At 30.8% G+C, this 21,594-nt stretch overlaps 2 protein-coding genes across 2 annotated transcripts; one reads left to right on the top strand and one right to left on the bottom strand.

Moving 5' to 3' along the window:
* Positions 1–10,357: 10,357 nt before the first annotated feature.
* LOC107460998 (uncharacterized) lies at positions 10,358–13,117 on the top strand. The gene is given in 7 exon segments (XM_052253260.1): positions 10,358–10,710; positions 10,811–11,079; positions 11,201–11,302; positions 11,427–11,763; positions 12,171–12,376; positions 12,482–12,645; positions 12,853–13,117. Coding segments are annotated over 7 exon segments (1,506 nt in total). The 5' UTR covers positions 10,358–10,547.
* Positions 13,118–13,247: 130 nt separating this feature from the next.
* On the bottom strand, positions 13,248–18,030 carry LOC107461041 (NADP-dependent malic enzyme). The gene is made up of 20 exons (XM_016079483.3): positions 17,739–18,030; positions 17,291–17,436; positions 16,856–16,976; positions 16,707–16,781; positions 16,476–16,627; positions 16,266–16,371; positions 16,107–16,172; positions 15,929–16,024; positions 15,758–15,829; positions 15,594–15,677; positions 15,409–15,507; positions 15,108–15,155; positions 14,971–15,024; positions 14,761–14,859; positions 14,557–14,646; positions 14,397–14,474; positions 14,228–14,302; positions 14,018–14,108; positions 13,782–13,910; positions 13,248–13,685 (listed from the first exon to the last, which is right to left on the bottom strand). The coding sequence occupies exons 1-20, from the start codon at positions 17,781–17,783 to the stop codon at positions 13,597–13,599; spliced, it is 1,815 nt and encodes a 604-aa protein (XP_015934969.1). The 5' UTR covers positions 17,784–18,030; the 3' UTR covers positions 13,248–13,596.
* Positions 18,031–21,594: the final 3,564 nt, after the last annotated feature.

A 21,594-nucleotide genomic window follows, 5' to 3' on the forward strand; every position in this document is an offset into this window, starting at 1 on the left:
AGGAAGAGAAGGAGAGGGGAGGGGGAGAAAGAGGGGAAGGCGAGAAAGAGAGAGAGAGAAGGAAGAGAGAAGAGGAGGGGAAGAGAAAAGGAGAGAGATGGAAAGAAAATAAGAAAAATTTACTCGTATCTTTTAGAAAGAAAATTATTTATATTAGAAAAAATTATTTATAAAAAATGCTAAAAAGAGATAAGAAAGAAAAAGGAACGAAAGTAATGGAAGGGATTTCATTAGTTACAAATGTTACTCAGTATTATTTAGAAAGAAAAAAATTAGATTAAAAAAATTCAATTAAAAAAAGTTTAAAATTTTGGATTTTTGTATGTAAAAATATTAATTTTTGTTTAAAAAATTATTTTTGTTGTAAAATAAATAAATAAGGAGATAAATAGATATAAAATAAAGAAACATAAATAGATAGCTTTAGTATTAATATTATATTCACCAATATAATTACTCAATATAATAGAGATAATTCATATATTATAATATACGTAGCAACGTAAAAGAGAGGAAAAGAAATATTAACAATGAATAGAAAAGGAAGAATATCATTGCTATGTATAAAGAGAGAGAGAAAGTGATTTTATTGCTTGTGTAATGGTTCAGATATGTGTCCCTATTTATACATGTACGAGGGGTTTATTTTCAACATTCATTTATGTTTATTCTCTCTTGAGAATGTGAGCTCTACATAGGAATGGACATTCTTATCACAACACTCCCCCTTGGATGCCCATTTAGGAATATGCCTCATTAAAACTTTACTAAAGAAAAATCCAGTGGGAAAAAAATTTTAGTGAATAAAAAAGAGTACAATATCCTTTGTGACGGGGACTGCCTCATTAAAAACCTTGTCAAGAAAAACTCAATGGGAAAAAAAACCTGACCAAGGAAAAAAGAGTACAGTCTCCCCTTCTTGTCGACATCATTTAATGTCTCGAAATCGGCACATCCCAATCTCATGTACCAATATTTCAAAAGAGGATTTTGTGAATAAATCTGCCAGATTGTCACTTAAACGGATTTGTTGGACATCAATTGTCCCTTGATTTTGAAGATCATAAGTGAAGAAGAATTTGGGAGAAATATGCTTTGTTCTATCACCTTTGATGTATCCGCCTTTAAGTTGAGCAATGCATGCTGTATTATCTTCAAACAGGATAGTTGGAGCTATCTTCTGATCAACCAGTCCACATGATGACAGAATATATTGGATCACACTCCTCAGCCAAAAATACTCGCGACTAGCTTCATGTATCGCTAGTATTTCAGCATGATTAGAGGATGTTGCTACAATTGTCTGTTCCGTGGACCTCTATGATATAGCTGTACCACCGTATGTGAATAGTATCCTTTTTGAGATCTCCCTTTGTGTGGATTAGACAAGTATCCAGCATCTGCATAGCCAACTAATTGTGACTTGGATCCATAGGGATAAAACAATCCCATATCAACTGTCCCATGAAGATATTGAAAGATTTGTTTGATTCCATTCCAATATCTTCTGGTTGGAGAGGAACTATATCTTGCTAGTAAATTCACAGCAAATGATATATCGGATCTTGTATTATTAGCAAGATACATTAGTGCTCCAATGGCATTAAGATATGGTACTTCAGGACCAAGGATATTTTCATTTTCTTCTTTAGGACGAAATTGATTCTTTTCCACATCCAAAGATCTTACGATCATTGGGGTACTCAAAGGATGTGACTTATCCATATAAAATCTTTTCAAGATTTTCTCTGTGTATGTTGTTTGATGAATAAAGATCCTATTTTTTATATGCTCGATCTGCAGGCCGAGACAAAATTTAGATCTCAAACTCTTCTTTTAGAGTTTTTATAATTGTTGGAATCTCTTCAGGAGTCCCAATGATATTTAAATTATCAACGTACAAAGCAATTATAATGAATCTAGATGCAGATTTCTTTATGAAAACACATGGACAGATATCATCATTCTTGAATCCATTTTTGGCCAGATACTCAGTAAGACGATTATATCACATTCGTCCAAATTGCTTTAGACCGTATAAAGATCTTTGCAATTTAACTGAGTATAACCCTTGCGAATATTCACTGGATGGTTTAGATATCTTTAGTCCTTCAGGGACTTTCATATAGATATCACGATCTAATGAGTCGTACAAATAGGCTATTACCACATCCATTAAATGCATATGCAGTTTATAATATGCAGATAAACTGACCAAATAACGCAATGTTATCGCATCCACTACAGGGGAATACGTTTCTTCATAATCTATATCGAGCCTTTGTGAAAAACCTTGTGCCACAAGTCGGGCTTTATCGCGCACAACTTTATTTTTCTCATTTTGTTTTCTCATAAATACCCATCGGTATCCAACAGTTTTTACATCTTCATGTGTACGGACTACAGGTCCAAAGACTTCACGTTTTGCAAGTGAGTCTAATTCAGCCTTCATGGCTTCTTTCCATTTTGGCCAATCATTCCTTTGTCGACATTTTTTGACTGATCTTGGCTCAAGATCCTTACTTTCATGCATGATATTTAATGCCACATTATATGCAAATATTTCATTGACAATTATCTTATTTCGGTCCCATTTCTCTCATGTAAAGACATAATTTATCAAGATCTCATCATTTTCACAATTTTTAGGTACCTGAACGTCTTCTGGCGTTAAAACTATATCAAAATTTTGGACAACTGCAGGTGTCTTTACTATGTCTTTTTCAACAGGAATCGTATTTACCTCTTTTCTCTTTCGAGGATTTTTATCTTTGGAACCGACAGTCCTGCCACGCTTCTGGCGTGTATTTGCTTCAATGGCTATTTGTCCTACTGGGACATCAATTCGAATTGGGGCATTTTCCGCCCTTCCACGCTTCTGGCGTGAATTTGCTTCAGTGACTACTTGTCCTAGTAGGACATCAATTCGAATTGGGGCATTTTCCGCTGGTATATAAGATTTGGTTATCCTCTTTGTATCAAAAAATGCATCAGGTAATTCATTTGCTATTCTTTGCAAATGTATAATCTTTTGAACTTCTAGTTCACATTGCCCTGATCGAGGATCTAAATGTATCAAGTGCATTCCAATTAAGTTCCTTTTCAGGAAGCTTATTCTCTCCCCCCCTAATGTTGCAAATTTTGATTCATCAAAATGACAATCCACAAACCGGGCTTTAAATACATCTCCAGTTTGTATCTCAAGATACCTCACTATAGAGGGAGAATCATATCCAACATATATCCCCAATTTTTTGGAGTCCCATTTTGGTGCGATAAGGTGGTGCAATGGGAACATATATCGCACACCCAAATATTCTTAAATGGAAAATATTTGGCTGCTGACCAAAAGCTAATTACATAGGAGAGAACTGATGGTAACTCGTTGGCCTCAAACGAATAAGTGCTATGGCATGTAAAATATCATGCCCCCAAACCGAGGTTGGGAGATTTGTTCTCATAAGCAAGGGTCTAGCAATCAATTGGAGGTGTTTAATAAGTGATTCTGCTAACCCATTTTGTGTGTGAACATAAGCTACTAGATGTTCAACACTTATTCCATTAGCCGTACAATAAGCATCAAAGGCTTGGGAAGTAAATTCAACAACATTATCAATATGAATTACTTTGATTGGATTTTGTGGAAATTGTGCTTTTAATCGAATAATTTGAGCCAGTAATCTCGCAAACGCCAGGTTGCGAGAAGATAATAAGCACACATGTGACCATCTCAAAGATGCGTCTATTAGGACCATAAAATGTCTAAAAGATCCACATGGTGGATGAATAGGTCCACATATATCACCTTGAATCCTTTCTAGGAATTCAGGGGACTCAAATCCAATCTTTACTGGTGATGGCCTTAAAATTAACTTTCCTTGAGAACATGCAGCACAACAAAATTCACTAGATTTAAGAATCTTCTAGTTCTTTAGTGAATGTCCATGGGAGTTTTCAATAATTTTCCTCATCATGGTTGTTCCTGAATGACCCAATCGGTTGTGCCAAGTTATGAATTCATTTGGGCTAGTAAACTTCTGGTTTACAATGGCATGTGATTCAATTGCACTAATCTTTGTATAATATAACCCAGATGAAAGTGAAGGTAACTTTTCTAATATAACCTTTTTATTTAAATCATGAGTTGTGATACATAAATACTCATGATTTTTCTCATTCATTGTTTTAATGTGATATCCATTTCGGCGAATATCTTTGGAACTCAACAACTTCCTCAGAGATTAGGTAGATAATAGTGCATTATTTATTACAAATTTTGTTCCTCCAGGAAACAAATTATAGCTCTTCTAGAGCTTTCTATCACATTGCCTGAGCCAATAATAGTATTAACATACTCTTCTTTTGGCACAAGATGGGTAAAATATATATCACTTTTAAGAATAGTGGGCGAACTTGCACTATCCGCAAGGCAAATATCTTCAGAATATGTCCTTGCCATTTTTCTTCAAAAATAAATGATAATAATAATAAAATGAGTAAAAGTACATGCACAGTAAAATTATTCATATGAATACTTAACAAACACACATATTAAACTATTTCATCATTGATCAAATAGCCAATATTTCCTTCAGAATTTTTAAAGAAATTAGATACATCATAATGAGTGGTGGAATTTTCATCATTTGAAACAAAATTTGTTTCCTTTCCTTTGTCATCCTTTTTCAAGAATGCTTGATAAAGATCAACTAGGTGCCTTGGGGTACGACAGGTACGTGACCAATGGCCCTTTCCACCACAACGTAAACATTTATCATCTATTGATTTACTTTGCCCAATTTCTTTCTTTATCCCACTTCTGGTGAGATCCTTTCTTTTGAACATAATTCATTTTTCTTCTATAATTTTTCTTGTTATCAAAATCTTGTCATTTTCCTCTTCTGGGGTTATAATTTGCTGCATTTGCTTCAGGAAATGGGGCGGCGCCAACTGGGCGCGCTTCATGATTTCTTAGCAACTCATTGTTGCGTTCAGCAACAAGAAAGCAAAAAATTAGCTCAGAATATTTTTTAAATCCTTTTTCTCGATTGCTACTGCAGGAGCACATTCGAGGCATGGAAGGTCGAGAAAGTTTTCTCTAACATATCGGGCTTAAGGAAGTATTTGATGATTGTACCTTTCTTCAAGATCTTTCCACAGATCTGTAGGATCTTTTAATGTGAGATATTCATTTTTCAATCATACGTCAAGATGACGACGAAAAAAATTATGGCTTTGGCTATATCCTTTTGGGATGTATTATTTTCAGCCTCAATGGTATCTCCAAGATCCATTGGATCAAGATGGATTTTAGCATCTAGTATCCATGGTAAATAATTGTTTCCAAATATATCAAAAGCATTATATTCAATATGAAAGAGTTTCGACATAATAAAAATTTGTTACCTGAAATCTTCCTAAAATTTTGTTAGAGTTTCATGCTGATAACGTGTTGTAAAATAAATAAATAAGGAAGATAAATAGATATAAAATAAAGAAACATAAATAAATAGCTTTAGTATTAATATTATATTTACCAATATAATTACTCAATATAATAGAGATAATTCATATATTAAAATATATGTAGCAACGTAAAAGAGAGGAAAAGAAATATTAACAATGAATAGAAAAGGAAGAGCATCATTGCTATGTATAAAGAGAGAGAAAGTGATTTTATTGCTTGTTTATATGGTTTAGATATGTGCCCCTGCCCCTATTTATACATGTACGAGGGGTTTATTTTTAACATTCATTTATGTTCGTTCTCTCTTGAGAATGTGAGCTCTATATAGGAATGGACATCCACGTCCCATTCTTATCACAACAATATTTTCATGTAAAAATCAAATTTATGGTATAAAAATCAATTTTTTTTGTACAAAAACCAATTTTTTTAGTTTAAAAACCGATTTTTTTATGTAAAAATTAGTTTTTAGTGTAAAATCGGTTACTTTTTAAAAACCAATTTTTGCTTTAATAACCGGTTAAAAATCGGTTTTGAATTTCACTAACCGGTTAATAACCGATTTCATCATGTAAAATGAATTTGGTTAATTAATCAATACTATATTTTTGGTTAACCAAAAAATTGGTTTGATTTTTAGATTAACCAAACCATGAACACCCCTAGATTATAGAGTACAAGGAGTACTTACTCTCGTATTTTTATTGAAGTACCATTCTGCCACTCTTTTTCTCTAATTGTATCGCGGACGGACGTTGTGCAGCACGGATGTAATGACTCTCGGTGGCTGGGATGGCTTGGCTAGAGAGAAAAAAATAAGGATTTTTTGCATAGTTTTAACTTTGAAATTATATTTCTAAACTTAAATTGATTTATCTTATCTGATTTATATATTAAAAAGTTTTTCAACACTCAAATACAAAGTTAAAGGTCAAATTTTTATATTTAAAAAATTTTAAAATAAAAATAAAAAATAAACTAACCCTTAAATTTGCATGTTTAAAAAAATTAAAAACCACAAATCTGAACATAAAAAAATATACCAAAATTTTAAATAATCAAAAACACCACTGAAACTACAATACTAAAATTAAAAAGCGCACTTATTATGGAGACTTGTGTTATTTTATATGTTGGAAATTATTTTATTTTATTTTTTTAAATGCGTATGCTAGAATAGAAATACTATACAATCAATCTTTCTTTTTAACTAAGTTGAACCAAGTCAAATTTAGGTACACACATTTTCGTTTTTATTTTTATTCTCGTTCTTTTTTTTTTCCTTTTATTTTTTTTAGCTTCTTTTTCCTTCATATTTATCATCACCATCATTATCATCCCCTTCTTCTTAATTTGATATCACACAATTAGTTTAACGATAACAAAAGTAACACATAAATTTTTTGTTAATGACACAATCTGTTAAAAACAACACATAAACTTTTTATAAATGACATAAGAAATTTTTAAAAAATTTCAGTGTCAAAATTAAGAAACTTTATATATCATGGTTAAAAAGTTTGATATTATTTTTCTCATAAATTCTACACAATTCAAAATTCTCCTTCTTCATTTTCCTCCTCCTCCTCTTTTTCTTATTCTTTCACGTTATTATAGTTCTTCTTGTTTCACTCTTAACAAAAATGTGTGCTACAGTTAAAAAATTTCAGTGTGAAAATTAAGAAATTTTCTGTGTCACGATTAAAAATTTTCGATGCTATTTTTTAATAAATTCTGCGAAACTATTTTTTGTCCTCCTTTTCTTTTTCTTATTCTTCTTCTTGTTTTAAATTTTCATGATTTTTCTTATTTCACTCTCTTAACAAGAATTTGTATTACGATAGAAATTTCGGTGTTAAAATTAATAAAATCTCTGTGTTACGAATAAAAAATTTCGGTACTATTTTTGTGATAAATTCTACACAATTCAAAACTCTCTTCATCTTTTTTTTCTTCATCATCACCATTTTTTTTTCTTTTTCTTTTTCTTTTCTATATTTTTCTTCTTGTTTTACATTCTCATCATTCTTTTTATTTTATTTTCTTAACAAGAATAAAAAAAAAGTCAAACAAAAAAATAATGAAAAATTGCAATAACCACTAGCAAGAGGAGAATGAAGAGAAATTAAAAAAAAAGCAACAACAACAGTAAAAGAACGATAATAAGAAGAAAATGCGCAAAGAAAAATCAAGAATGCGAAGAAGAAGAACTATATGATTCACGTTTATATGAATAGTTTTTGTTGCACCAACTTAATTGGACTTAGTTGATAAAAATGTTTGAATATATAAAGAGTCCAATTTAGATTATGTTAAATTGTGTTATATTGTGTTGATTTTTATTCAATTATATGAGATTAAATTATGATTTGTGTTAATATTTTTTATTATTTTTTTAAAATATCTATAAATACTCCCACGTATTCACCTTTTTCGCAAATACAATTACATGAAGACTTGTGACATAAATAAGATGAGGACACTGGCATTTTTTTAAACAGAAATGGGGTGCGATCCGCCTACGATATCTGTTGTCATCCCTAAATAATCCATATGATAAATATAAAAGAGAATTAATTTTATTAATGTAGTATTATATAATTTGATATATAGGTAAAACTGCTTTAATAATGTATGAGCTAACTATTAGATCAATCCAAATTGATTTTGCATGAAATTAAGTTGAGCTGATCTAATGGTTAGCTTACTAATCCACTTAAACAAGTGTCGATATTTAAATTCCACTTTATGCATGCAAGAATCCATTGACTAGAGACAAATTCTTAACCAAAATTTTGATCTGCGATGAATTGATCCTTAGTTTGCCAAATTAAAAATAGAGTAAAGTATATTTTTTGTCCTTAAAGTTTGGCAAAAATTTTAAAAATATTCCTAAGTTTTATTTTGTTTCAATTTTGTTCCAAAAGTTTTCGATTTGCATCAAATATATTCTTGATGGCTAAATTTTTAAAAAATTAAAGACCAATCTAACAATATTGCATAAAAATTATGCCTAATTTGCTTGTGTTTAGGGTTGTTCTTATAAAATTGTTGTTGAATTGATTTTAATTTTTTTGAAAAATTAGCCGTCAGAAGTATATTTGATATAAATCGAAAACTTTTGAAACAAAATTAAAACAAAATAAAATTTAGAAATATTTTAAAAAATTTTGTTAAATTTTAGAGACAAAAAATATATTTTATTTTTAAAATATTATAAAAAACCTAAAAATTAAATTCTTATTTAAATTTATCTTTAATACATTAGCCATCTAAAATTATTTTACAAATATATTTAATTATGTATCTTTATATTAATAAAAATAACTATATTTTATAATAAATCCGTAAATAGTTAAAAAAAAAAAACAAACATGATCAAACAACCGTGTAAAATAACTACTAGGATACCAAAATAAAACTTCTTATTTTATTATTTTTTTAAAAAGTAAACGATTTTAAGAAGTAGAAAGTTTACACTTTTTCAAGTATACATCAAACTCTGCACGGCGTAGCAATTACTAGTGAGCTCCGATTCCAAAGCACACAGAAATTTAGGCTCAATTACTCTTCCACAAAATCATAAATCCTAGCACAATAGCGTTGATTAAATGGGATGTGATTTAGACTCCAAACAAGTTAAGTGGATTAAGAGTGGTGATGCTGTATGTAATTAGAAATACAATATTTTTATTCAAATGGTGATGATATTAAAAAAAAAAGTGTCTATTATGAAAGAAAATAGTATGTTTTTGTAATAGTTTGAATTTTAATATTATGTTGTCAATTTAAATATTATGAGAGAGTTCATAGAAAGATTATTTGTCAGTTACAGTTTAAAGATTAAAATGTGAGATATAAGATGATTGTTGAGTTGTTTATAGAGGTAGATGATAAAAAAAAAATTCGCTTTTGAGAAAATGTGTGGTTACAAGTAGTTTGTTAAAAAAAATAGTTTTTCGAGATTCTTTTCTATTTCAAATTAAAGAGGATCTAACATAAGAAATTGTAGATTTTGGAATAGATTAGAGTAGATTTAGAATTTTTCAATAAAAACGAAAGCTATACTAATGGAATTAATTAGTGGATGAGTCATCAGTTACATGATATTTTAAGACTTGTAAATTATAAAACGATAGATAAGATAGAATTGTGTGAAAATTTGACAGAAAATAAATTTTTTTTATTAATTCTTTTGTGCTGTAGTCCGAAATGCTTTCGAAGGATGTCACAAGTTATAGCTTCACCAAAATTCTATGAAAAGGATTGGTTCTGCCAAGAATTGAGTTATTTATTTAGTTTATTTTAATAAAAAGAGTGAATACTTAAAAAAAATTGTTTAAGTTGAGAATTATTTATCAAGGTGATAATATATGTGTATTATATAAAAAAATATTAAATATATTCATAACTTATTTGTTGGTTGTGATTTTACTTTAACAAATTTTGTGTGCATAGTTATCTAATTTTGAGAAATTATAGCCTATTTTAACCTTTTGAATTTGCTAAAAAAATATTTTAAAAATTGGACATGCGTCTTTAATAGAAAAAAAGAACATAACAAATAATTTATATATTCTTTTCAATTATTTAAAATATTGACTAAAAAATAATGAGCAGATCTTTCACAACAAAAAACTATATGTAACAGAAATTTTTCATACTTTATCGATCAATTAAAAAGCTTGGAACAATGTGAATTCTTTTGTTATTCATAGCAATACCAGAGATAATATTAAAGATAATTTATAATTTATTTTATATTTGTATTAGTTTTTTGTGATTTTGTTCTTTTTCCTTCTATTTTATTGTGTTTAAAAAAACAACCGTGTAAAATGAATACTCTGGCACCAAAATAAAACTCTTCTTATTTTATTATTTTTTTAAAAAAGTAAACGATTTTAAGAAGAAGAAGAAAGATGGTGTTAGAAGATTCACAAGTTTACACTTTTCTAAGTGTACAATAAACTCTGCACGGCGTAGCAGTTACCCTGTACCAGTGAGCTCCAATTCCAAACTACACCCAGAAATTTATGCTCGATTACCCTCCCACAAAATCCTAAACCCTAGCACAATAGCCATGGATCTGGAGGATCAGGACCTTTTGTTGGAAGATGATGAGGTGGAACAAGACTACACCTACTTTCTTCGTCAATATTTGGAAGAGGAAGACCGCCTCGAAGATGACGATGGTGATGGTGTTGTTCACTTAGCTGAACCATCTTTGCACACATATCTCGGTGGTACGGTGTTCTTTTTTTTTTTTTTATATATATACGTTAGTTTTCTATGAAGAGAAATGCATTTCTGTTTAACCTAAATAATAATACTTGCATGCCACAGAAATTGAAGACACTCGCCACAGAACTGCTTTCTTGGATGGTGATTCTGTTGTGAACCTTCCCCTGTTTCGCCTTCAAGGTATATCATTATTATCTGTGTTTATGCTGCTTCTGCTCTTCATTGTTGTACACAATCAAGGGAATAGTGGGAATTATTGTGGAATTAGAGTTTTGTACTTTCAGGGTTATCATCATGTTTGCATAATGTTGCATTGTCACTCTGTTATGGGATATTTTCAAGTTTCCACAGGTTTTGGATTCTGTTGGATTGTTCATCTTTTCCTTTGATCCTATGAAAGTTTTATTGATTATGTTCTTGAAATAACTTTGTGCCCTTATGCAATTTTTAACTTTATGTGAATAACTTCGACTGATTCTGGCAATGTTCAAGATTCGACAATATGGACGTCTACAGGATGGTTCGTTGAATGTGGTGACTCGCGGACAACAACGATTTCGCCTAAGAAGGTGTTGGAATGATGCAGATGGAGTGGTTAGAAAGATATTAATACTTTTACTGCTTTTCCTCTTTAATTTTTGTCTATTTTGGCATCAACCATGTAACTAGAGGCTGATGACTACCCTTTTGTTCGTTTGGTTGTGATGGTTCTTCTTAGCCTTATGGAGAGATTGAAATTATTGAGGAAGGTCTACCATTGAAAACACCAAGGGATGTGTTTGGGGAATTAGGATCATCATCGGCCAGGAGCAGTGGTGATAAAGTCACAGGGAAGTCATATCAGGAAATCAGATCAAATCTAAATGAAACTGAAGCAAAGGATTCAAGAATCGCTAGCTGTTCAACTTCCGGAAATCAGTCAGGCATAGGAGAAGAGCTTAATGACTCTTTTGAAAATAGATATGCCTACCCATCAAATAAAATATCAACGGCATTCTGGCCTCACTGGGTATATCGTATGTTTGACTCCCATTCGCTTGCACAAAGGGCTGCAGGTATTTTGCTATGTTTCATGCGAGTGTATTTCATTGTTTTTTCTTCCTTTTTTTTTTTATCAATATCACTATTGTTCTGAATTACATCTTGATTTTCTTTTCTGGCTGGTTCGGTATTTTTGAATTCAAATAGGGACTTCAGTGGAAAATTCATGAAGATGTCATCTTGTGTGTCTATAATTTACCCAAATAGTTTTGCATAACCCATGTGTTAGTAATATATTGATATATGGTTTTATCCATATATTGGTTTATTCTTTGTCGACATAAATTAGATGCTATATCTCGTTATTTGTTGTTGGTTTTTTCATGAAAACCTTGGTACTGAATATTGAATTCAAACCTAAGTGTGTAAGTGATGTGTCAGTCTCAGAGTAACAACTAATGGTTGTTTTGATCATCTGTAGATATGTGGAGGAAGATAATTGGGGTGCCTAGCATGGATAATCTCGTTAAGAAGCCTGATATTTTATCATTTTATATTGCTAGTAAAATACCTGTGTCTGAATCTACAAGGCAGGAGCTTTTGGACATCAATGGCATTGCATATAGATTGCGCAAGGAAATTGAATTACTAGAGAGTATTGATATTATCCGATGTAAAAGCTGCCAGGTATAATTGTTACCTCACTATAGCTCTACAATATTGCACATCATATTGCCCCGTTTAAATATAGATTGCGAGAATTTCCCTTATTTAACATCTTAAAATCTGCAGACTATAATTGCAAAACGAAGTGATATGTTGGTGATGTCAAGTGAGGGCCCTCTTGGTGCTTATGTGAACCCAGGTGGTTATGTACATGAAATAATGACTCTTCACAAGGCAAATGGCTTAGACCTCGTCGGGCCACCGGCTACAGAATATAGTTGGTTTCCTGGGTGAGTTTTGTCCACTTTCATGTTGGTAACTTCAATTTTCAAGTTCCATGTTATTGATCAATTAACAAGAGGCTAATAATGTACACACGCCCATGGTCTACGGATAAGATAATTGCTAGCAGTCATGCATGTTTGCCGCGCAAAAATGAGGGGGAAAATAGAGAAGAAAAAAGAGCTGCTAACATGTTAATGTGCTACTCTTTGCAGGTATGCATGGACAATCACTCGTTGTGCCTCATGCAGAACTCAAATGGGGTGGCTTTTTACAGCCACCACCAAGAAACTGAAACCTAGGTCGTTTTGGGGGATACGAAGTTGTCAAGTTGCATAAGAAATGGGCCAAAACCTTCAATCTTGTTTATGCAATATGGCCATACAGTTTATAAGTTTGATATATGTATATGACAGCACTTATGGTGAGTGTGTGTATCTTATGCCATGTTTATCTAGAATTCTAGTTTTAGTTATATAGTTTGGAATTAACAGCACGGTTAGGGTAAATTATAAGTATCAACTTCTTGCAACTCTTGTTTGCAACTTGTTTTCATTATTAATATATTGTATTCCAAACAAACAGCATATGCTGATGCCAAAAAGAAAAATAAAAAAGAACAAAAAAAAGAAGCCTCATTCAGCATAAATTGTAATACAGATAATATAGATGGTAATCCTTAACAAAGGGCAACAATTTGAAAGAATTAGCAAACTTCTCTGACAACTGGTTGAAGAATTTAAGTTCCTATGGCGATGCCTTATACAACAATCTATCTTAGCAATAAAATGAATCTGTTCCTAACAAGTATCTCATAACTGGAAAACCGCAGAAAGCACACTACTAATACGTTCTGCTTGGTATAGTTCATGAAGCTGCCACAAGCTTTGGTCTAAATCATAGTTTGTAGCCTTTGAAACTAAACTAAACAAAACATGATATAATATGGTTCAAAAATCTCAACGGTAGTTTCTGTAGCCTGGGCTGTACATGCAACTTTCTGCATATTTGACAAGATCCTTAGGTCGAGGTAGATGAGAAGCAAGACCTGTTTTACCAAACAGCACAAAAGATAAAAGTATTGAACATGAAGAGAAAATAGAGCAGAGTTGTCTGAAACTCAAAAACATTTCATGAAACTAACCAAGTTCATATGCCTTGGCTGCCACGTTAGCAGCAATATGTGCTGATATCTTTCTGATATTTGAGAATGGAGGGTAAATCAGTCCTTTATCATAGTTCTCCTGTGACACTTGTGCTGCCAAAGCTTCAGCTGTTGCATAAGAAGAAACCGTTAGTGACTTCTTGGTTCTACCTTCTTGGAATTTAGATTGAATTGATTTTAGTGTATTTAATCTCTCTTAGTTTGAGTGAACTCACAGGCTGCCAAGAGCATCTCATCGCGTACGCGGATTGCACCGGAGATGATCAAACCCAAGCCAAAACCAGGGAATATGTAAGCATTGTTGGCCTGAACAGAATTGCAGGAAGCGCAAAAAAAAAAAATGAAAAAATAAATATATAAAGGTCAGCCACTGAGATGTTTATATTGAATAACAAAATGTGTAGGTAGCAAAGGTCAAATGAAACCTGTCCAGGAACAAAGACTTTTCCTTCATATTCAACAGGATCAAATGGGCTACCACTGGCAAAGATTGCTTGTCCCTGCAAATTAAATTAAGATAAACAACATTAACATATAATGATGTGTGTAATCTATTCTGAATTTCTGAGGCTAATTATATAAGCAGTTAGTTACCTTGCTCCATGTATAAGCTTCTTCAGCAGTGCACTCAGATTGAGATGTTGGATTGGAGAGAGCAAGAATGAGTGGTTTCTACAAAAATCATACACTATTAGAGATATAAGCATGTACATATCAGGAAGAAAAAGTAGTATTAGAGAAAGAGAGGAAGAACCTTATTCAATGATGCCATGGCTTCAATCACTTCTTTGGTAAATGTCTTCCCTACTCCAGATGATCCAATCAATACTGTTGGCTTGATTGCCTGATGGAATCAAATGTATGTAAGAAAATTATTTATTCTCTTAACAAATAAAGTATACACTAATTTTTCCCCCTTCCTTGTTTAGGAATTAGGAAATATAATAAGGTGAGTCACCTTGATAGCATCAACAAGCTCCTTTACAGGTTCATGCTCATGTGCCCAAGGCTTTTTGAAGTGCTGAAGCGATCCGAGGCGAGAGCTAACAATAAGACCCTGGAAAAAGAACATGTTATTTTTGAGAGCTTTGACGAAAAGAAGATCTTGCGATCCAAGAAAAGTCATGCTTTCTTGTTTTCCAAGAAACTCAAGCTTCATGGTCTATACCTTGGAGTCGACAAGCCAAATTTTCTGGCGGGTTTCTTCCACTGGAGCTTTTGTCTGTCCAATAAGATAGTGTATATAAATTTCATAAAATATAATGCCATGAAATGAAGAATACAACTCTATCAGATTTTTTTTACCTGTTTTGATATCTCAAGTGCTATCAACTCTGCAATACCAGTTCCAGCCTTCATCAACCAAAATTAAAGTAAGAAAGGATCATTGATATCATTTCATTTTATTTCATAGACATTGTATATTCATGCATTCTCATAAAGTTATATATTTCTAAGGTAAAATGAATAGAGCCTCAAGGGAAGGTATAAAAAGTTTTTACACAGATAATAATAATACATACTAATTTTTTTTTCCCCTTCTGAAACAGTAACATGACTTTGTGAAAGATAGAAATAATGAAACAAATTTTCCCAAGACACTAACCTCTCCAGCACCCAAAAATAAGAAGGTATGATCAGCTAAGGTTCCCCTAACTAATTTTAAGGAAGCAAGCAATCCTGCTAATACCACAGATGCTGTACCCTGAAAATAAACCAAAGAAGATTAGTCATTAAGTAACCTCAAATTAGAATAAGCAATTCAAAACCTTTCAAGCATGCTATTGCTACCTGAATATCATCATTGAAAACAAGATGAGATGAACTGTATTTTGCAAGCAGATCGAATGCATTATGATTCGCGAAGTCTTCAAACTGAAGAAGAACGAGGAAAATCAGGAAAACATTTGAAAAGAATCCAGATATTGGAGTGTTGAATCTGATATGTTACTTACCTGAATAAGAACTTTCTCCCCATAGTTCTGCTTAACAGCGCGCATGAACTCATCTAGAAGCTCAGCATATTCCTATATCACAATGAACAAAAATTTATGTCAACACTAGAAATTTCACACTCAACAAAGAAAAAAGAAAAAGGATGAATCTGCATTCATTCAAGATCAAACCTTCCCAGTTGCGCGCTTTTGTCTGAGACCAATGTAAAACTCATCATTCAACAACTTCTCATTGTTTGTGCCAACATCAATGGTTATAGGCAAGCACTGAAACCATAGAATCCAGATTACAATCCATCAATTGGTTAATTATGAGCAAAGAGCTAGAAGATCATTCAGTAGTCCTTACTGATGAAGGGCGAACCCCTCCCAATGCAGTATAGAGTGAAAGCTTCCCAACAGGAATCCCCATTCCCTAACATAAACCAAAAGAATTATGTCAACAAACTCATCTGCAAGTGTAATGCTGATTAGATTAAGGTAGAAACCACAATCAGTATCTATTTACCTGGCAGCCAAGATCTCCGAGTCCTAATATACGCTCACCATCAGTGACAACAATAACTTGAATGTTCTTCTCTGGCCAGTTTTTCAGTACTTCAAGGATCTTGCCTCTGCAGAGTTTCAATTCAAACACTTTTAGTATCTTCTTTTCTTTTTCACCTCAAAAGGCTAAATTGTGAAAACAAGAACAGTGAATAGAAATAAGAAAGCATACTTCTCTTTCAAACTGATGTATAGACCCTGCGGACGACGGAAAATGCTTCCATATTTCTGGCAGGCTTCTCCCACAGTTGGAGTGTAAACAACAGGAAGCAGTTCCTCAACGTTATCGATCAGAATCTTGTAAAACAGCCTCTCATTCCTCTCCTGAAAAATGAAGTCAGTGAAGTGTTTCATGTAAAATGATTACAATAAACATGGAGCTTGTTAGGAATTCAGAAAGTACCTGAAGATCCATCATGGCCATGTACCTATGCAGAGGAACTTCATACTGGCGAAGGTTATGCATCAACCTCTTCTCCTGAAGATCCATAATAACAATTGATGTAACTAAATGTGACAGGATTCAATCTAAGATTCTTGGTAATTAATCACCTGAAGTTCTTGATTGAATACTGCTGGTGGCAAAAGGCCTCGCAGGTAATGAGCATCTCTTTCTCTCTCAGTGAAGGCGAGGCCTTTGTTGTAGCGCGGATCGCGCAGCAGAGTGCAGCCACTGTTAAACACAATTGAAAATTAGCACACAATACTCAAATTAAGAGCCTTAGAGAAAAGGTGGATCTTTATGTGAAGATGATATTGCGAACTATTAGATGGTTCAGTCAATAATATTCAGTTAAACATTTCAAATCATCTAACAGTTGAAGAAGACTTCATGGAATAGGTTCATGTGAATAAAGATATGATCCATTTTTGATCTTATATACATAACAAGATGAGGTAGAGATAGAGTAATGCAGCATAAATCCAAAGAATAAAGAGAGACAAGACAAGTTACTAAGTTATGATGTTTTGTCTTATGTATTTCACCTTGAGACAGAGAAGGACCGAGGGGTGATGATAAGCTGATCCTCCGTGGCTCTGTCTTCACCATACAAGTCTCTAACACCACCACCACCGTTCATGAATGTGCTTGACATCACTGCTAACAACTTTCTCACTCCCAACACCACCCTCTACACAAGATTATGAACAAGTAACAGTAAGAATAAGAAACACAAGAGACCAGAATGTTACGTTTGTTGTTGTTCCTTAAAACGAGGTATGTGGTGTTCTTATATAGATAGATATTACGGTGTTCCTCTTTGCTTGGTTTGGTAGTGTATGAGGTGGAAAAAGAAGAATAAAAAAATGGAGTTAGATTTCAACGTGATTGGTAGAATAGAGGAGCAGCACGTGTTGTCAAATAATATTCGTAACAGTTTCATTCTCATTGCATTAATTTTAAGAAAAGGGGAATAGAAATAGAAATGATTACCGTGGTAGTTGGTTCCAGAACACTGTATCTATTGAGGGAGATCATGGTGACGGTGTTATTGGTAAAAGAAAAAGAAAAAGAAAAAGAAAAGAAGGGAAGGAGGGAAGGTATGTAGATTCTCCGCGTATTATGAAAGTCAATAACTCAATATTCAACGGCCAACTGCCTCCCATGGCCTCCTTTCTTTCTCGATTCATTTGGGGATTCAATGGGACGGGACCCATCATCAATTCGTCATTTGACATTTGCCCAATTTGACGAGGGTAAAAATTCTTGGTAAATACTCAACTCTACTCGACTTCACTTAAAATTGATAATTGAAAGTCGTTAAATAATTTAAACGATTTGACTAAATTTTTATTTAATAATTTTTAATTATTAATTTTTTAAAAAATAAATTGTATCTGAGTTTTCATTAAAATTTTTATTTGTCTTTATATAAAATTAATAATTAAAAATATTAGATAATAATTTAATTAAATTTATTAAATTATTTAATAATTTTTAATAATAATAATAATCACCGTAACATGCACCTTTAAGTCTTTACTTGCTCTCTTTTTGATATTTTTCTTTTCAAGCCATTTTTTTTATGGAATACAATAAACACAAAAAGATATAAGGTGAATTAAATTCATATGTAATTATTTTTATATAAAATTAATATTTAAGAACTGTTAATTAATTTATAAGTTTGATTAAATTATTATTTAACGATTTTTAACTATTAATTTCATATGAATATATGTTAATTTTACTAAAATATAATTGATGATTGTGATAATGATACATGCTATAGGTGGAATTTCAGTCTTTTTGTCTAATGTTTTTGCTAATCATATATTGAGTATTTTTTATTTTATTTTTTCATTTTTGATTATTTAATTATTATTCTAAGGATTTAGCTAAAATATATTATTAAGACATATATTAAAATTATTATCAATAGAAAGTTTTAAATTTTTCTTTTAATAAACACATTGAAAATTTGATTTTATATCTTTTTTTATAAAAAAATGTCAATTGTAACTTGAATAATATGTGTCTTAACTGTTTACGTAACTTGTTTATTTATTAGTCTACAAAAATATCAAATAGCAAAATATAAGGTCAAACCATGGTTATGTTAATCATCACAAATGTAATAGAACTGGCTTTATCTCGATTAGTAAGAATTTTAAATAACGTATTAAATTTACTAAAAAATAAATCAAATAAAACAACTCAAACAAAGACACATCACGACAAAAAAAAGCACACAAGACACATAAAAAAAATAGAATCTACTAGTATCTTAGTTCTTTTAAGATTTTGTTGAATTTGAGGTACATCTGAAGTTTGATTCTCCACAAATTAAGTTATTTTTTATACATTATGCATCCTTGAATTTATTTTATTTATTTCTTTTTTCTCTGAGAACGTAGGCATTACGCCATTGAGCTTTGGTGATTACGGAAACATTCATTCATAATGAAACTACCAATTCAATGTCGGTGGAAACTCATTTTAAGGATTTTACATCTTCATTCGGAAGATAAAATGATTGATATTCACATGCTAATTATTATAAGAGAAAGTATAAAAAGTCAATAAAATATATGTATAATATATAATGTGTATAGTGAAAATTTAGAGATGTTCGATTCAATAAAATATCAGATGTTTATTATCTTTAATATTCAAATTGTTATTTTAGATAATATAAATGTATTATATTTAAAAAATTAATAATATTTTATTTTAGATATTTATTTTTTAATTTATATTAAATCAAATAAATAACTCATTATATAAATATTCCATTAACTTTATACCAGGATTCTTATTATAATTAATTGTAATCGCCCACAATTCTAGTAAAAATCAACTTAAACTTATATGTGTTTTACATTGAGAATGATAGTATAATTTATTTGTAACTTATACTTGTGGTTGTGGTTGTATTTCTTTTTAACATCTTCTCTTCACGTAGCTCGGATCTATGTATTTCAATTTCAATTTCAATAAATTAATATTGTGATGTATATGTTAATATATATTGTGTTTTATAATGTCTATTTGCCATTTATGACAAAAGAGACATGAATTTGTACAGTTACACTCCTAGATCAAGACTTTTTTAAATATTGTTTAGATATAAATATGAATTTAATTTTGATATAATGTCAATATAAAATAATTTTACACATATATCTAATGACATAATATTATATTAATACAAATATTTATTTTTTTATATTAATTGTGTAAATAATTATTAAAAAAATAAATATAACTATACAATGTAAATATTATAAAATATTTTCTATTATTAATACATCATAATTAAATTCTATAACTATTTGTTTTTCAAATTGGGTTGTTTATGGTTTTTTATAATTGGTGTAATTTAAGAGTAATTTCCTCGTAATAGTACCCTCAAAAAAAGAGAAATAATCTTATAATTATTCTATCATTTCAAGTTTTCCCTAATATACAGTTATGCATTAGTTGTATTGCACCTCTTTTAATTTTCCAAATTAATTCTTGAAATTTTTGAAAACAAATACTTTAATTTTTTAGATTTTAAAATACATAAAATAGTCTTTAATATTATTTTTATTAGATAATATAATTTTATTTTATTAGTCATTAATAATAACTGCTGAATAAAATGTTAACTTATTACATATATAATTATTAAATGTTTATGTATATAAATTAGATAAATTATTTTTTAAGATAAAATATAAAATAATTTTCGAAAATTTCAAAAATTTCAAAACAGCCCTTAAAAAAATTTAAAAATTCTAAAATAGTCTCTTTAAATATTTTTAATCTTTTTTCAAAAGTCAACATCTTGTAATATTTTTATTAATCAGTATTATTATGTTGGGTAACCGGAGATTAATGTGTTGAACTCGTTAGGTTGGCCCAATCATATGAAGGAGGAAGTCTTCAACCAGGTTCGCGTCAGGAGTCTCCGTCCGACTTATGTATATGAAGGAATGGGGGTGGTACCTGTAAAGACACTTCGATGCCTAAGTCAGCAAGGAATTAAGCAGGTTTAGAGAGTATTAGGACTTAGAAATACCTGAAAGGTGTCAGTATATTTATAGTGGTGAACCAATAACTACCGTTGGAGTAGTTCCACCTTTTAAGGAGGATAACCGTCCATTTATCTTAGAAAAGTTGAGATATGATTCCTGGAAGTGGGTTGAGAGATTTTAGGAGCAGTTACTTATTTGAATAAGGATTATCTGCCAGCTAACCTTTAATCCCGACTTCCTTGAAGTAGAATCTGTGTTGAATCCGACCTCTTCAACAGAGGTCGGTTACGCAGAGAGGCCAATCTATGGATTAGGCCTTTTTATCTTATTTGAACCTGGGTCAGGGTATGAACAAATATCATAAAATATTATTAAATATATATATAATAAATAAAAAATACAAATAAAAAAAATAATTTTATTCATTAACACTAAAATATTATAAAAAATAATATTATTTAATCATTAATATATAATACCAACATCAAGTTACGGTAAAAACAATAATAATGACAACAACTAAATATAAGAGGTCGATGTATCATAAATATTATTATTTATATACCTAAACTTCTAAGATATTAGTATCAAATAAAGTTAGAAAATTATTTATATATGAAAAAATTATTTTTTCTTGATACAATTGTTAATTGTAATACCACAAATAGTTTTAACTACAAGCCTATTTTATGTAACTTCACAACATGTGAATCCAACACTTAAAAGAAAAATACTTGAATTTGTCAAGACATTTTTTCTTCAAGTGTTATAAAGTATTAGGAATTTTCACATTACATTGAGATTTTATAAATCATTCATATTGACTT

The sequence above is a fragment of the Arachis duranensis genome, chromosome 8 (genome assembly GCF_000817695.3).
Source record: "Arachis duranensis cultivar V14167 chromosome 8, aradu.V14167.gnm2.J7QH, whole genome shotgun sequence".
NCBI classification, from domain to species: Eukaryota; Viridiplantae; Streptophyta; class Magnoliopsida; order Fabales; family Fabaceae; genus Arachis; species Arachis duranensis.

Bases quoted from the DNA above. Each gene is read 5' to 3' on its own strand.
- LOC107461041 (XM_016079483.3), bottom strand. From the start codon at position 17,783: ATGATCTCCCTCAATAGATACAGTGTTCTGGAACCAACTACCACG. The intron at 15,830-15,928 runs GTTTGATCTTGA...ATTGTGATATAG, and splicing joins AAAAGCGCGCAACTGGGAAG to GAATATGCTGAGCTTCTAGA. The intron at 13,911-14,017 runs GTGAGTTCACTC...CTTATGCAACAG, and splicing joins TGAGATGCTCTTGGCAGCCT to CTGAAGCTTTGGCAGCACAA.